At 34.4% G+C, this 18950-nt stretch overlaps 1 protein-coding gene across 1 annotated transcript in view; it reads right to left on the bottom strand.

Moving 5' to 3' along the window:
• The window catches only part of PHIP (PHIP subunit of CUL4-Ring ligase complex), a 121226-nt gene extending 108726 nt beyond the window's left edge, over nt 1-12500 (bottom strand). Inside the window, exons 1-4 of the mRNA XM_079147138.1 lie at nt 11983-12500; nt 11810-11868; nt 11648-11677; nt 11399-11458 (exon numbers count right to left, since the gene is read on the bottom strand). Coding sequence (XP_079003264.1) covers nt 11399-11458; nt 11648-11677; nt 11810-11868; nt 11983-12022 — 189 coding nt within the window. The 5' untranslated portion in view covers nt 12023-12500. The remainder of the gene's footprint in view (nt 1-11398; nt 11459-11647; nt 11678-11809; nt 11869-11982) is intronic.
• Nucleotides 12501-18950: the final 6450 nt, after the last annotated feature.

Below are 18950 nucleotides of genomic sequence, written 5' to 3'. Positions count from 1 at the left end.
TTAGTCACTTTTTTAAAGTCACAAAACACATCTCCAAACAAAATTTTAGACAAAACAAAGTTATAAGTACTATGAATGTATTCTTACTTAAGTGGCATCAGGGATACAAATCTCAATGCTTGACTCTATACTTGGTTCCTCTTAGCACTCTCTGAGGTTATTAGCCACAAGTGGATCACAAATGGATCTCTAGAATGGTGAAAACAGACTAACAATGTTTTATATATTTTTTATATATATTATATTTATATTATATATATTATGTTATATATATATAATCACTGCTCTCCTAAGAGATGAACTCTTCTAAGTCAGTTCTCTTCCTCAACTCTAACTTTCTCAAAATAAGTTATCCAAGGGGGAAAAGCTGAAGCTGTTTTGTTGTCTGTTTGTTTGTTTGTTTCATAAAATCTATATGGCTACCTGCATCTGTATTTATCCTGTGTCTTATTAACATAATTGTCCCTCTTCGTAACTAAGATCTAACCCCCCTAATGCTTAGAATCCTAACTCACAGGCATTTTATACCAGTATCTATATGAACTATACTAACAACCAAATTCTCTAACTTAATGGAAATCCTAAACTGTAAATTAGTCTTCCGCACTCCCTACATTCACTCCCTTAACATCTACATTTAAACATGTTCACTCTGCTTCCAACTTGGGCAAAAAACAAAAATCCTGATGACTTCTATTGCCCATCATTTCTCAACATCAATCCCCCAGCTACCACTTTCCCCTTCTTTTCCTCTTCAAAAACGGGTGGTTTTTAAAGAATGGTCTATTGTCAGTCTCATTTCATCTCCCACTCTCACCTCAACCTACTCCACACAAGCTTTCACCCTTCTGACATAAGAGATCTTACTAAAAGTTCACCTTATTGACAAATCTATACCTTACTGTCTCAGTATCTCTAACCCAGTTGAACACTTCCTCCTTTGCAAACCCTGCCTTCTCTTGACATCTGCCATACTCCTTGGCTTTCCCCCTACCTCTTCAACCATTCCTTCTCTTTGTCCTTTTATAGGCTTACCATCTTCTACCTAGCCATTCAATGAAATTCTTTAAGGTCCTAGATCCCAGAGCCCAAATCCAGACCCTCTTTTCCTCACAGTTTTCTCTGCTGCACACTTTGTGATTCCTTTTTAATTCACATCAGTTTGTGATTATGCACTTGATTTTAAGATCATATGTTTGATGTTTTTCTTCTCTATTTAATCAGAAACAAAAGAACAGGGGTCATGAATCTTCTTGCTCTCAACTACTTCACACACACACACACACACACACACACACACACAGCAAATAAATATTTTTAAGAATAAAAGTATCTTTTTCTACTGCCTTTTTCTAAACAATCTTTATAAACATGAATCATATTCTTCATAAATATTAAACTATGGCACTATGATCACTTAAAAATAAAACATTTTAAAAGTTAAAATTGTTTATGGCTATACATATGACTTTTAATTTCCAAGTTAGTAGGAACTTCATCTTCAATTTTAACTTAAGCCTTTTAGTTTAAATTAACTTATTTTATTAGCAAATTATTAAAAGGAACACTTTAAATACATTGTAATAAAATCCTTAATCCATGACTATATTTGGATTCTCAGTAATCTGTTATATACTATTGTTTAGTAAGACTCTACTTTCTGAATCATAACTATTTTCATACTTTTTAAAAATTTTTTTAGTTATAGATGGACACTTTATTTATTTATTCATTCTTTTTTTATGTGGTGCTGAGGATCGAACCCAGTGCCTCACACATGCGAGGCAAGTGCTCTACCACTGAGCGACAGCCCCAGCCCAACTTTTAAGATGTTCAACACATAGAAAGTATGACCAAATTATAAAGCTAAGTATGATAAGTATATGATTAAATATATAAATACATTTGATTAAATATATGTATAAATATGATTAATATCCCACTAACATAGCTAATATATTGATTCCACACTACATGCCAGGCCCTACAGTAAATGCGGTTAAGTATTACACGTAAAAACTCAGTTAATTATTTTAACAAACCTAAAAGGTACATACTGCTACTATTCCTATTCCATTAAGAAAATTTTCACAAAAAATACAGCAACCTTCCTGTGGTCACACGCAATAACTATATGGTATAGAGTCAAATCAAGATATTCTAGGATCAGAACTTACATTCATACTGCCTTGTGAATTACCTGTTGTCTCAAATATACTTATGTATTAATGGACAAGAGAAAAACAAGTAACATTTTGAATAGCTGTCAACACAGACATGAAACTAAGCCAGAAGAATAAATATTTTATCCTTCACTCTCACTACTAAAAAAAATTAAATAAAAGCACAAATTCCTACAGGCAAAAGAGAATGCTTTTTTTTTTAATCTAAAGATAAAAGTAGAAATATAACTACAATGATAAGCTGACAATCCTAAATACTCTCCCAAAATGGCTGTAAAAATTCAATGTGACTAACCCAACATTTTTAAGATTACTTTTTCTAAGTCCTTAATTTGAAATTTATATGGTATAAATGGATTATTGATGAACAAACACTTTTATCTCTTTCCACCATGAAGCAAGAGCCTACTTCATAGGTGCAACCCCTGATGCTACCCCACTGAGATTCACTACACTACTTGCTTAACTGGATGGTTCCTGAGAACTTCTTCAAAGTTCTTATATACCTTCCAACCCCTTTCTCAATTGAGAATCACCCGCTGTGTTAAAATAAATCTTTGGTTACCTGTCCATAATTAACGGTTAAAATATGGGTTAAATAAAGGTATCCTTTTAAAAAAATGTCTTGCTACATGATCCAAAGTATATGTCAGCAAGCATGGGTCAGATTTTAAATTTTGGGGGCTATCTACTATTTATATTACATTTAAAAAAAAAAAGAACACTCAAAGACTACAGAATTCTGTGAAATACAGTCTACTCTGTTCATTCCTTGTCCATCTTTGGCTCAAATCATAGGCATTTGTCATTCCTTTCTCAGATTTTACATAAAAATATTTCTAAAATTTCGATTAGATTTTGAATAATATGATCATCTGAGGATGTGAACTGTGTAGCCCAGAAGGAAAATGGAAAGATACCAAGCTGAATGGCTTATTATCCTGAACCTCTGGCTAAACAAACTAATTTTTATGTTATTTCATATAAACAGAAGAGAAGTTTGCCATTATCATAAGGTATTGTTAAAAGTTAGCAATGGGAAGAAAACATAATAAAGGACCTGAAAGACACTGATTTCCACTAGACATAATATTATTAAGAACTTCCTTTACTAATTTTTAAAGAAAAGTCAGTAATTTCGAAGGATATATGATTTAACCATGCCAGGTTTAAACTTACTAACCAGGAGCATGGAAAAAACACTCTTAACCTTCAGTATACTCATCTATATGACTGGGTAAGCAACAGCCATTACCTCAGAAAGTAGTCATAATTTAATAAATAATTTTTATCATATGATGTTCTAACCACTGAACCTGACGTACGAGTCGGCTGTTACTTTACATTCTGTATTATGAACTACATGTTGACCCTTTATGTTGGGGGGCAAAAAAATCTTCAAACAGGGAGAAAAGTTTTGAGTATCTTTTCAACAAATCGTTTAAAATGAGGGTAGATCGATTAAGACTTTATGAAAATAAGATCCAATTAATGTGTGGCACCAGTATGATCTGTGTTGACTAGGCTATTCACTTCATTCTTATGTCTGCAATACTCATAAAAGTCAGTTTTTTCAATTTTTTTTTTCACTTTTGTTGCTGTTATTTTCATTGCTAGATCAAACCCAGGGCCTTGAACATGCTAAACAATCACTCTACCACTGGGCTACATTCCCCAGCACAACGTTTCACTTTCTTTTCACAATTCTGTCCAATCTAAAACTTCTGCTGTTCATTATATTTTAATTTCTAAACATCAGTATGAAGAAATACAATTCTTATTTTTATGACTATTCTAATATACAAACAAAATCACAAATTATTTGCTATTTAATTATTCCATAAAGCACATGATTAAAACACCAGCTCCTAAAAATTCTTGAAATTTCCAACCTTAGGATTATAAATCTGATACTATTATAACAAAGTATGAGTTAATTTTCATCTATAATCTTTAGAACTAGTATGCATTTTCTGACCTTTTTTTTTTTAACTGTAAAAGCTTATCCACAGAGCAGTACACTTAATTTGTGTCACTATTTTCAAACTTAAACATTATAATCCAATAAACTGAAGGATTCCGCCTGTCTCATAAGTAAAGAAAACTGAAGTCCAAACATAACACAATTTGTCCAAGGACATACATTTAGAAAATATAAAATTAATCACAGATTTCCTGATTACAAGTTTACTATTTTTATTACATTACTAATTCCTTCTCAGAACTTTAGTTTCCCTCATATCACACAAGCTTGATCACTAAAAACTTATTACAGCCTACACAAGGCAAGTCCTCTAAGCTATTTTCAGAACTCTTAGATGCCTATAATTTCTTTAGAAATGTGTGAAAATTAATGTAGAATCTTAAAATATCATAATTAAACTCAGGTCTATTTACTCTTAATTGTGAATTAAAAAAAAAAAAACAGCTTGAAAAAGACTTATTTCCACAATTTAGTCAACTATTACAAACTCATTTAATAATGCAGTTCATATTATCAATAAAAATTTGTCATTTGAACGGAATGCAAAACTCATATATTTTATTCATTACAATCTGATTATGTCTTGCTTATAAAACAAAACCAAAAGCCTATTCAGAATCAAGGTTCCCACAAACCAAATCAGGGATGCCCTATTAAAACTCATTTAAAGCACAAACATACAAAACAACAAAATTTAACGTCTTAAAATAACATTTTGAAATTTTGTTTTTAAGTTAAGTCATATATGCTAAGCAAAATTTGTGCAATAAGAAACTGTTTTTAAGACATCATGAACTTGAATCTGGTGAAATAAAAATCACTGTCTACTAATTTAAAGATGGAAAATCCTTAAACTATTCTTAAAATATCAATGTAAATAATCTTAAGAATACAACCAGTTTCATTTTTAGTCATGCTTCAGTTTCAACACTCAAAATAACTATTACTTCACATACAATGAAATTGTTTCAGACACTGCATGTTTCACCAAATCGCCTATAATCTGGTGTTACCACACCACAGAACTAAATCAGAGTTAAGCAATATATGTAAAGATATCTATTTGTTTGCATTTTTATATTATACTCTCTGCCAAGACAAGCTGTGTGCCTGTTTTTTATCAGTGAAAGAAATCAAGTAGGTCATACCAACATGACCACAAGTCAGGCCAGTTAACATTCAAAACCCATGGATTCTCTAGTACTTCCTCTGGAATAGGCTACCAACATCTTCACCACCACCATAGATAACCGAGGGTCTATACTATAAATCTCATTACAATTCAGTTTTAACTTAAGCAGAAGTTATGCCAGACTTAGTAGCCACCTAAATTTTCTTAATACCATAATTTTTCATTCAACTATGCTTTTCCATCAGTGATAATGAATCTCAAGTAAGACTGCTTTAAGTATGGATGGTAAACAACTGATGACTGCCTTCTCTGAAATAAGCAAAGATGCTCGATTTTACGTATATATAAAGCTTCCAACAGTATAACTGTTCTTGATTTTTCAGTACTTCATTCTCAAATTCCATACAAATAAAAAATTACCATTTTCACCCAATTTGCTATGGAATACTGACACTGCTTTGTATCCCTTATACTCAATAACTTCTTAATTACAAAGTAATTAACTTTCACCAAATTATTCATAATTTCACCAAAAGAGCTTCTCACAAAACTAAAAAATCTTCACAAATTTAAAATTTATTTCTAAAATGGTAAATTTAACTCCTAATATTTAACATTCTTTGTTTTTAGATATAATTAGAAAAGTAACTTATAATCCTAGAATTAGTTCGTCAATTTTTTCTAATATACTTATATAACACATGATTTTCCTGAAGTCAATAAAAAGTTTACCGAAACAGAAAGTTACTTTAAATGGATATGGTTCAGTACTCTCTGCTAACTAAAGGTCAGTTGGCTTAATATTATAGATATTTTTCTATGAATACTGGTAAGAATGAAATTAACCTGTTTGGTATTACTTGTCCAGTAAGTTGCACAGGATACAATTTTTTTACAATTCCACAGTGACATAACAGATAATCACAACACCAGGGTAAGAGAAGAATGACTTCAGTAGATAAGAGGAATTTCCAGATCAAAACAAGCACAACAAAATTAAAAGCTTGTGGTCTATCTTACAAAGAAATTCTGGATTAAAGAAATTGACTCTGGACTTATTTACCCTAAAACTAACCGAAGAATTAATTCAAAAGTCTTTATTAAATTGTTTAAAACATATAATCTTTAAACAGATTGACAAAATGAATCATCTCTCCAACAATTTCCAAATACAAGTTATTATGGTTTTAAATTCCATAAATTTCTATACAGAAGCAAAGAGATGAAAGAGCCAAGGTCCCTTCATGTACTTGTGTCTTGTGACATTACCAACAGAAAAAAGCTTCATCAACTCAGGATATTTCAACCAATCAAATATTCCTTACTGTTCATTGTTCCACATCAAAAGTTATAGCTAGAATTAGCAGCATATTTTTTCTAAAGTCTATCCACAACACAATTTATTCTTTATATTTACCAATTTTTCCCCTTATTTCCGAGGCTTAATCATTTCATTCCTGATATTATACAGTATACCAATAGTACCTTCTGATGTTTTTGAAGTGGTGCTGTCGATACTACCACTGCTATATTCGAAAAATTACACATAGTTGTTCCTGAAATAAAAATATTTTTAAGGAAAACTTTAATACAACACCCTAAAGCTATAATTAGAACAACCTTTACTACTATTACTAAAGTTCTGATAAAGGCAAACCCAAACCCTATATGGCACATGATTCTTGCCAATTACTACTCAGAGAACCTTAAAAGGTAGGCCATTATTAGCCCATTTTACAGATCAGAAAAAATGGACCCTCTCAATACTATGCTGTCTCCTAAATATTATATAAAACACTATTATGTGGTTGGGTAAGAACAATTCAACTCCCCTTTTATGTTCATGCAACTTTGTAGTTTGAGTCAAAAGTATTAAGAATCTTAACATATTTCACTTAAAATTTTTGTAAATCTCTCAAAAAAAATTTCAAAGGTACAAGTACCAACAGAATAAACGTGTAAGAAATGATTTAGTTCTGTTCCTTCAGCTACTACTCCCACATAATATTTTATTCACTATGTTTGTGAGATATTAAAGCCCTATTTTAGCCTACCAAGTTAAGTTTCTATTTCACTGATAATACAAAGACAAACAAACAAAAAAAAGCCACATGAACCTCAGCATATGCTGCTCCAACCCCTCCAAAAAAGACTAACAGGGAGCAAGTCTTAAAAGTACCTCAACAGAGGATAGGAATTCCTGACTCAAAAACCTGTCTTAGGTTACCTATTTTTCTAAAACTCATCTCCTAGGTTTTAAACCTTAACTTTCACATTAATCAATATCCTCTAAATAAACGTAGACCTAAGATATATACTTAAGTAAATCCTATTCAGAGTTCCTATTCAACTCTGAATTTGAGACTACCAATAATCTATGAAAACCAATACTTAAGCCACGTGGAAAATGTAATTACAGAGCAACAAAAATGTATTCTACAACATGGTTAAGTGCCTCAAAAATCTTCATATTTACAAAAACTATTACAATCAAAGAATAACATTATGAAAAGCGTTTATTCAACTTTCTAACCTGTAAGGTTTCTCTAGGTCTACTTTTCTATTTTGGAAAATTAAATTCCAAGAATGAAACAGGGTTGAGCACTTAAAAAAACATTACTATTTCTAGTCCAAAATCACAGACTTTCAGATTAGAAAAATTTCAATCCACTCTTTCACAAATAAGATAACTAAGGAAAAGAGAAATGCCAAGATTTTTTTCAAGATTACCTGAGATTTGTCAGCAGGGCTTAAGACTCCCAATTCACATCTCCTGACTCAACTCAATTCTTTTACTTGAAAGAATTCTAATACTAAAAGGAATAATTTTTAAAAAGCAAATAACACTAGAAAGTAAATATTTCATCATTTTAACAAATTTAAAAAAATGAACCCAATTCTGAAAATAACTATGGCTTAGAGAAAAATACAATCAAAGCATCTACAATCTGATAAAAATGCTACAAATTTCAGCCATGTCAAAAATATACAGACACCTCTAAAGTGACAACTAGAAAGTAGACTTAATAAACCAACTAGTTTAATTACTCAAACTAAGAAACAAATTACAAGTTCACCTTTGTCCAAAAAATATTTGTTTTTTTTTTCTTAGTCTATAAAAAGTTTGCCTATACTTGGCTCCATCTAAAAAATAAGAATTCTGACAAATGCTTGAAAAATGTCCTTCTGCTTTAAACTCAATCACGTGTTTTAAAAAAAATATAATCTGAATAAAAAAATTATACCAGTGTTAAAAACCAATTTTAATATCCTATCAAATTTCATTAACTGTTAAAAATGTTTTAAAACTTAACATAGATGGTAGTCATATTTTATAATGCCAAAAGCAAAAATAATGCTTGGATTATGAACATTTCCTTTTTCAATCACACCTGAAATAAATGCACCAATTTAATTTTTTTAAACTATCAAATTTAATACTGCCCTTTAAACTGAATATTCTTTTTAACTGAAATCCAATCACTGTGATTCTATCTGCAGGCTGACTAAAGATGCTGATCAATACCCCATTTTTTAACTCATATGAGTACAAATATACACCCCTTCCTAAATTTCTAATTTTCTTATTTTTCTAGAAACTGCAATTTGACATTTGGATTTTCCCATTTAAAATGCTGCTCAATTTATCAGTTAACATATCAACAAATCATTCCCAGACAGAAGCAGAAGCTACAAAAATTAATTTCACTCACCACAATAGTCTTCAAACCATTATTAAATGAATTCAATATGAAACACAACAAAGTAAAACAAATTTGAAGAATAAATTAAAACAATAGAAAATACTGCAAAAGAAATGAGCATGTGCTCACTTAGACATACAATTTCAAGATCTATTAAACAAAAATAATGTGCTCAGAAACCTGGTGATCCAAAACATTTTTAAACCTAAGACTCAAAAAATATCAAATGAAATTAACCCAGATAGCCACACACCTAGATATATAGTTGGAGGGATATGAAAGCACCTTCAATGGTGCCTTGCATCCAGTATACACAGTAAGCAATATGTTGAATGAATAAAAAGAAAATGAATCAAACTCCAAGTTCTAATAAGAACTCTTAACAGTCTTAAAACAATATGCCAACAAGACTTCTGGTAAGCTGAAAACTGCAATCAAGAAAAACAACTTCCATGCAAAACAGGCTGATTTTGATAAGTAATACACGTAGACAATTCTTATTGTACTTTAAATCTGAAAAACAGACTAGGAATATAAATTCATTTTACTAATAATTAAATCAAAATCAAAAACTTTAAATGATTCCTAGAAGGATCAGACATTCCCATAATTTGGCCAAACACCATTAGCTGCTTCATTTAAAAAAAAAAAAAAGTAACATTACTGAAAGTCTCCAAGAAAACACAACAATTCTCAGTGACTTGGACTTTTTGATTTTTTAAAGAGATGCAAAGATGAGTTTTGTAAAACCTGCCCCCCATCTTTAAAATGGAATATTATCAACCTGTGATAATTTTCTCAAATAGCAAGGAATACAAAGAAATCCAGTTACAGTTTTTGTCGAATATTTATAAACATTAAAAATTTCAAATGTTGGTTAGTAAATCTTGAACTACTTCAAACTCATTTTGGCTAAGTATTAAATAAAACTACCCTAAATCACTACTTGAAAACCAACACACCTTAAGTGTGGAAATGAATACACTGTTATGTCTACATTAGATTTATTAAACTAAAGTACCCTTGTGTATTCAACAGCTGTGAGCACTCATCTATAACTGACATTGAATCTGAAGAGATTTATGCACACAAAAGCTAGGAGATGTACTATATCCAAAATAAAACAAAAGCTATCAAAATCATGCCTATGACTTCACCTCACAGTATTCATTCTGAGCTAAGTGAAACTTCCTAATCATTACAGGGGCCCTGATGAGGTAACACCATAAGTATCTCAAAGCAGTTACAATATCTCATAAACTCACTGCACTGCCTAAATTTCAAAGGCTTTTATGCTTTGGTGTGATTGCTTTAATTGTCCTACACACACTTTCATATGAACAACCTAAATCAGTTTAGGTAAAGAAAATACTATAGAAAGCATAGCTCCTTTAAACTTTACAGTAAGTAACTACTTTTCCATTCATAATGCTAAAAGGGAAGGTCACTTCTGGGAAGCAATTTTTAGAAATTACTAAAACATTCACTTTGAAAACCCACAAAACAGGTATTTTCCAAGCTATTAAACAAAATATATCGCAATATAAACACACACACAAAACTTTTTATTAGCCAAGTTCCATCCTACAGTACATATATGGATAAAAATCAAAACTCCCCAATGTCTTTCAGTAATAGTTCTTAACTGAAAGGGGGGCATATAAAGAAAATTAACAAAATCAACGAAAGCCTGTTAAAACGTCTGGTTTTACACTTAAGCAAATGTATGTTGTGGTAAATGCAAAAACGCGCCGCTAGCCAACTATCATCACACAACCGAACTCCTCCAATAAAAAATCCAGCTCTGAATTTAAAGAAAGCAAAAGAAAGGGACGAGCAAATTAACGAAAAAAAAGAAAAAAGAAAGAAAAGGAAAGAAAAAGAAAAGTCTTGCCAAGGTTCCGCTGTGGCTGAATAGCCTGCTTGTGAAATGCTAATGCCACTTCGAAGCAGTTAGTCACCAGCTATTGTGTAGGGCAGGAGAAAGCCGAGCCGGCCGCGCGTGCAAAGCAAGCGAGCTTGCGCGCCCTCCCTCCTCGCGCAGCTCTCGCCGCCGCTGCCGCCGCCTCGCGCGCGCCGCCGCGCCCGCACGGACGCGCGCGCCGGCCCCTCCTCCTCCGGCCTTGCACTGCACAACACTCATGACGTATCTTTATTTCTAGCACATTAACAAAATATCACAAATAAATTGTCCGCAGCCCCTGCGGCCCGGGGGTGCGGGTTCCCCCAGTCATTGCCCCCCGAACCCCTCACACGGGCCTCCCAATCCTCCCCGTAGCCTTTGAAGCTTTCACGTTCTAGGGCCAAGTTTTTGTCTCTGTAAAAAATTGCGGGAAATTCAATTTTTATTCGACTCAGGGAAAAGTTTCTTTGCTCTGCGACGTGAATGCCTCACCAGATTCTGGTAGGTCCTGGGATGCTCCTTCCCGGTCCAGTCGGTGCGCCGGGGCAGCAGCTGCGGGGAGAGGACGCCCCGTGAGCCCGGCCCCCGGCCCCGGCCCGCCCGATCCCCTCCCCCGCCCTCCCTGCGCCCCGCCGGGGACCCCGAGCCCCGCGCCCCGCGCCCCGGCGGCGGCGGCGACGGAGCGGCGGCCCAGGGGCGGCCGTGCGGTGGCGGGACGCGCCGGGCCGCCGCCGCCCTTACCTCCTTTTCGGCCACCTCCCGGATCAGCACCTGCAACAACAAAGCGGGGAGAGCTAAACCCCGCGCCCCGGGCCGCGGCCCCGCCGCCGCCGCCTCCCTCCCCCACGCCCGCGAGCGGCGAGCGGCGAGCGCCGGCCCGGCCCGCGCCGCGCGCCGCCGTACCTGAGCCGCCTGCTGACAGGGTCCATCTTCCAGGAACCGGGCGATGAGGAAGTAGAGCTCTGCGCGGGAGAGAGGGACGGGGAGACACACAGGCTGAGTGGCCGGGCGGCGGGGGGCGGGGGACCGCGGGCGGAATCGCCCGGTGCCAGCGGCCCCGCAGCCCCCCGACTTACCCGATCGCAGCTCCGAGAGGCCTTTCCTCTCACAAGACATGTTTATGGGTCACTTCGGGGCCGCCGGCGGGACACCCCGCCGCCGAAGGGAAGCGGGGATGGTGCCGCCGCCTGCCCTATAGCTGTCAGTGTGTGTTCACGAGCCGAGCCTCGGCTCCACCATTCAAGCAACGGCGGCGGAGGCGGAGGAGGAGGAGGAGGAAACAACAACTCTCAGGCAGCGGCTACGGCCGTAGCCGCCTCCGCCGTGGATCCCTCCGCCGCAGAAAGGAGTCCGCTGCCTTCGCCGCCCGGGGTTCGCCGGGGTCCTCGGCTCGCGCCCCCGTTCTCCACCCCGGGGGGAAAAAATAGGTGCCCCGGACCCCTCAGCCCCAACGCCCCGCACCCGCCACGGCGCGACCCTCGCCCCTCCTCCCGGCTGGGAGTGCGATTTATTTATTTATTTCCAATCGGAGAAGATGTCGGAGCCGAAGCCGCCGGTTGGCTGGAAGGCGCTTTCTCTGTGGAGGCCGATAGCGGGAGGGAGGGGGCCGGGAAGGCTTCGCGGAGGGATCTGACGCACACGGTGCCGCAGCACAGGGTCTATTCAGCGGCGCTGGCTGGGGCTGAGATGGAAGTTAGTTTCTATGTAGCAGAAATAGGAAACAAATGAAGCAAAACTGCCCAAAGAGGGGAAATGCCCGGAGGATGGGTCTCACTCTCACGCGCGCACACAGACACACGCAGAGAGCACTCTCACGTTGGGCAAACTCGGGATCGCACTGCCTTGCCCGAGTTGAATGATAGTGTTTGGTTTCTGTCTCTTGCCATGTGCATGTGTATAAATGCTGCGGATTGGCATCTGTGTAAGTCTTGTCCTGCGTTATTTCTGCAGCCTATGCAAGTGTTGTGTAATTTATTGGAGTGCTGTATATTGAAATTGAGGTTCGGGCTGCTTTTTGTTAAGCACTTGGCGTTTTGGAAACCCGTTATTTGCTGAAGCCACCTCTGCATATTTCTTTTATTACTACCATTGCCTTAAGCGTACGTTTTTTTAAGATTTTTTTTTTTATTATTGTTAAACCACGGCAAAGCGAACTCCTGATTTGTACTTCAGATACTCTTTCCTGATTACAAAAAGGCTAGTGATGGCTAATTAGGGATTTGGGATTAAAGAACCTTAAAGCTTTTAAAAATGTTTACAAGAAGGGATAATGTTAATGTGAGAGAAAGGAAGGGACGCTAATATTTATCTTTTACTGATCTGGAGGTAATTTAGTGACAGATCGATAACCTACCCGAAGGATACTGAAAGAGTATACTACAGTTTAGCCAAGGTGATTAGTGATTAAATAATTTAAATTATCTGTGTATCTTGCAGTTGACTTCGTCATGCTAATTAATGGCTTCTAATTTGAGGTGTAAACCATTCCTGTTTACAGTTAATCATGGAAAGACTTCTTGAAAACTGACGAAAAGAGAAAAAAATAATCTTTCGTAAATCAGTATGTAATTACCGGTTTTATATGCTAAATCATACATCTGTGTTTTGCTGATGAGGATAAGGGCCTTGTTTTTTTAAAAAAACGAATATGGGTGAAATTAATGGAAACAATGGAAAAAGCCATTTGTTAGAAAACAAGGACACCAAGTGATATTTATCTCCGGATGATTTAAGCACTTTCCAAAAAGACTTGAGAGTTCAATTCTTTTAAAGGTTTGCATTTTAAAGGAAATTAGGGTAGTCATTCTTTTGTTAACATTTAACAAAAGATTCTCCATAAAATTCTTAGATGATAAACTGCGTTTTATGGGTTTGGTTTTAAAAGGTTATTTGTGAGGAAAGGACCAACAAGCTGTATTGTGATTTTCTAGATTGTTTCCTCAAGCCTTGTACCCTCCTAGCTCCTTGCATTCCTAGTGGGAAATGCTGCAGTTGCCTTGGGCTGTGCACTACAGACTGCACTGTTGTAATGCCCTATACTAAAACATCCAAAATCATCCTACATGGGAGGAAGAAGGAAAAAAGTCTCTATCCCTTTGGAATAATAGGATGTGAAATTACCTTTTGCAACTCTATCGTAACAAAATAAAAATGGGAAGTTACCATGATTTGTCCTATTGCAGCCTAGTTATTAGAATAACTATTATTTCTCAACATAGCTATCTTAGATTTCTGAAAATATTTGCCTCTTCAAAAACATTTGATTCTATTCTAATTATTATAAGCAATGTAACCTACTTCTATATTGTTAGGCTTCAAAATATAGATATTTTACGTGCTTTTTTTGCAGTTGTACTTATTCTCTGATGCTATCTTAACTTTTTTAAAAGTATGTTTTTTAAATAATCATGATATCTTACATTATTGTGTTTTTCTTCAAATAAACCAATTTTAGGAACTAAAAATTCTATTTGTAATTTTCCGGTTTTGAAATGCTATTAGTTTGAAATGATACTAGTTTGATTCTTACCAATAGACATTGTATCCTTGTAAAGGAAAATAAACCAAAGTATAACAAGGAATATAAAATTACTCTGAGTAAAGTTCTCAATATGTATCTTATGGGTGTGATATAAACATGGAAAGCTAGTTTGATTGTCTCATGTATGTTTTTCATTTGAGAAGCCATTAAAGCTTCTTCTTAAATATGCTACTAAGCTTCTAAAAAAAAGTTCATGAAAAGTCACCTTTTTTTAAAATATGATATTCCTGTCAATTTTACTAATCTTTGACAATATTTTGTTTCTTTTTAAAATATTAAATTTGAAAATAGTTTTAACACTGCCTTTGAACTAATTGCTATAAGGTTTTTTTTAAGAAAATGTACATTTCCTGACAAAAATTAAAACTTCTCTTCAACCAAATAAACTAATTGTTTTTAGCAATGGATATTAAATTGAACTTTACCCAGTCCTTCAAGTGTAATTAAAAACAATATTCCACATAACCTTTTAATTTCTTTAAACATAAAACATATTTCTGAATTCTGGTATCATCAATTAACTAGAGAGTCTATTAATCAATTTGTTATGTGTATGTACACAAAAAGTTTATACATATCAAATAGAAAATCTTATTTGGAATTCCTATATTGTAGTTCAAAAAGTAATGACCTTTACAGTTCTTTTTTTAGCTAACTCTTTTGCATTTAAGAATAATTCAGATTCCATCAATATCCCTTTTTGTTTATTTATCTTAACTTTTCATGTATTTCAAAAATAAAATGTCAGTGTAAAAAGATCTTCATGCATTTTAAATAAAAAGGCCAACGAAAAATAGTTCAAGTTTGGAAAGCCAACAACTAATATTTTTATGATACAATCTCTTTAAGAGAATTATAAACTTTTTTAAAAAGTAAAAGTTTCTGTGAAATTAATCACTACTTTTCACATGGCATCATATGAAACAAGGTAAACATTTTATAAAAATTTTTGTCTTGATAAGCCATTATTTCAATAAAATTTTTGCTAGGTCCATCCTTTCTAGAATAAGATGAGATGGAATTTTTTAATTTGAAAAATTCCACTACATTTATGAAATATAGTTTGTTTCCACTAGTATGGGAAATAATATATAACTTTAAAAGTCTACAAATAAAACTTGTTAAATCATATGTTAAATCTTATTTCTGTCTTGATATTATGCTGCTTTCTCTAGCAAAATTTTTGCCCTATGAAATACAGAAATAGAATACATCTTTCTCCACAAAATACCTTTAAAAATGCTCTGTCAATAGGGTCTTGTTTAACAAAACACATTTCTACTTGTGGCTTGCTCCCCGATATTGTGTGTCTCTGTCCATGCTTGTCTTTCTCTCAACACATACATTTTTCTTCCTTCACAAAGCATGAATATTTATCAAATTTGAAGCACTTGAATAGATATGCTATTTGACTTCTACAGAAAGAACAGGAATAATCAATTTTAATAAATTATTTAAATTTTTGTTATTACTTAACATTATTTAACACTTTTCCCTGACATCTCACTGAGAAACCTTTAATAAGAGCATGTTTTCTTTTAATCTGTAACAAAGATTAGCTGGTCCCCAAAGATTATATAATCCCTTCTGTATTTACATGTTGTTAGTAATTCACTCAACCTTTTCCCCCTCCCAATTAAATAATCCTAGTAGTTTAGAATTTTTATAAATTTTCATTTGCAAAAGAAATACACATCTTCGTGGAGTAATTTGTACTTTTTTTCTAAGTCACTTCATGAATTTAACAGTACAATTACAAAGATTAAAGGAGAAAAACAATTTTAGAACATATTTCCCCTAGATTTGGAGCAACACAGTGGATGAAGTAGAAAAAGCTGTTCCAGATGGCAGGAAACATAAAAGAGAAGTCTGCAGGCATATTCTATCATAGGAAGATATCTGATGGACAGGGAGTGGGCTGGGCTGAAAGGAGAACAGTGGAAGAGAAGGTAGACATAGTGGGTTGGAGAATGCAGAGTCTCTGTAAAGTTGCAGGTGATTGTGTTTCAAATAAAGCATACTATTATTAATGAGATTTTAAGATAGAATTTGAGGATAGGCGTTAAACAGTCTTTTGCCTTTACCTATGCTTGAATTCTTAACTTCAAGAACCCCACAAAAGAAAAATCATTAGTTATGGAAAAAGAAGTAGAAACTTATCTGACAAGTCTGAATCTGTACATTAAAAAAAAAAAAAAAAAAAAAAATTCTAGGAACCAAAGTTAAAATACTGTTGGTGAGAAAGGAGAATGGTTTGAAAGAAAAAGATCTGAACTGTCAAGTGTTCATTGGTAACATCCAACTCAAAACTGAGACCAAAGTTAGACTTAACTGATCATGTAATTTAAAAAAATGTTCTTTTCACTTTTAGAATTCCTATGACACCTAATTATACAATCCTATTTATAAATAGCCCCCCATACATATCAGTACATGTGTGTAAGTGCGCACACTCTCTTGGCAAAAATCACCTTGACTTGTTATAGTCGCTTTGATGGATATGCTCCTACATAATTATCAAAATAATGATTAGCTAACTAGCACAAAGAATAAGTTCTATCCTAGAGTTATGAAATTTAAAATAATATTGGTAGCAAGTAACTCAGTTGAGATGTGTGCTAAATTTTAAGAGAATTTTATAATTTCATTTTGAGATTACATGTAAAAATTCCATGGCACTCACAAGTTTTATGCTTACTTTGAGTGCATAAAATTGTAGGTGCAGATAAAAATGGTTATAATGGATTTTCAAATTCTCATCAAAACTTACTAAATGACTATGGTTTACAGACAAACTAAAATGACTTTTAAGTAGTGTATTGTAGTAAGAATATATGGGCTATTTCCTCTCAACAGTTAACAGAAGTAATATCATTGGACATCATTAGGAAATATCTTTCCTAACAACGTTGAGTAAGTAGTATCATACAAGAAGGAAGAAAATATATTATCTTTATTCTACCATCCTCACCTCTCTGATTTGCACATGTTATACTTTATACATATTTTTATCATTCAACATTTTGGGCTTTTTGGTAAATGCATGTATGAGAGTTCCATCTTTTCCTGATATTCCCACATTTTCAGTTTTTTCAAAGTGTAAATTTTCATTCTCTTTCATCACTGAAACTTTAGTTTATAATGGCCAACCAAATATGAGAAATAAGGTATATCATTAACTTAAAAAATTCCCCATTGTATATTAAGAACTCTAAAAATGTGAAGATGAATTTATTCTTTGCTTTCTGTAGTTGGGACTGTCACACATTAAAATCTTCAACATCTCTTATTTTCAGATGTTCTGGTTACTATACAAAAGATGAGAAACAATTTACTCAATTGGTATCAAAAGGAGGAAAAGTCTTCCTTCTTTCCTCTGCTTTTCAGTAAGGAAAAACAAATCAAGTGCTAAAGAGGAAGCATTTTCTGCTTGTGCAATATATCCATTTTTGTATTATTAAATTTTTCTTATTTCAACACCTTTGCTAAAGTCAAGGTAAACATGGCCTCTTCAGGTATAAGATTTTAGTCAGAGAATATACTGTATTTGTAAAAATTATTTTGCATCTCTCAGAATCTAATTTGTGAAGTTCCCAGGACTTATATTGACTGAAGCCTCTCTCTGATTAATATTGCTTAACTTCACTTCTTTAATATATTTAGATTGGGAAACTCATTTAATTTTCAGGTCCAGATCCCATTATACCTAAAAAAAAAAAAAAATTAAAAAGCAATTTGTGTTGTACACTTGATGGCAAATTTCCATGGCTCAGTAGTGAAGATTTTTTCCCCTAATGACTATTAAAAGGCATTTTTCTATTAGAATAATAATTACAAAAGGTCATTTCCTCTTTCAATCACCCCATTTATTTTCTTTTTCATTATTTTATCTTCCTGTTTCCCTTTCTAATGTTAAAAATATTTTAATATAAATTGTTTTCTAAATGTTAAAAATAAGTAAGAACATCTGTCACCGTTCAGGTGACCCATTATTTCTATGAAGTCGTTTCTTTTGCCTCGGCAAAACTGAGTTGACAAAAGCATCAAGTCAATCTCTAACATCTGTCACTGTGCCCATATACCATTCTTTTTTTTTTTTTTAACACTTTTTCAGTTGTTGATGGACCTTTATTTCTTTATATGTGTGGTGCTGAGAATCAAATCCAGCAACTCACACATGCCAGGCAAGTGTTCTACCACTGAGCTACAACCCCAGCCCAACTATTCTTAATATTATGGTATCTTCATGGCAACATTCTTATTTCCTCTTTGTGTGTCAGCTGAAGTTTGACCCACATTATGCACTTTTTTCCACACAGAGATACACAACTCACCTAAAGTTAATCCAAGGTATAAGAGCTAATTTGAGGCAGCAGATTAGTTTCAGGTCCCACACTGTTTCAGGCTACAAGTGGAAAGCAGAGGTTTCAGTGATGGTCTGGCCAGTCTCCAGAAATAATCAATTATTAAAATCTGACTTTATTTAGGAACAATAACTCAATT

This window comes from Sciurus vulgaris, assembly GCF_902686455.1.
Source record: "Sciurus vulgaris genome assembly, chromosome: 7".
NCBI classification, from domain to species: Eukaryota; Metazoa; Chordata; class Mammalia; order Rodentia; family Sciuridae; genus Sciurus; species Sciurus vulgaris.
The sequence above is the reverse complement of the archived record's forward strand: the minus strand, read 5'-3'. Positions and strand labels throughout refer to the sequence as shown.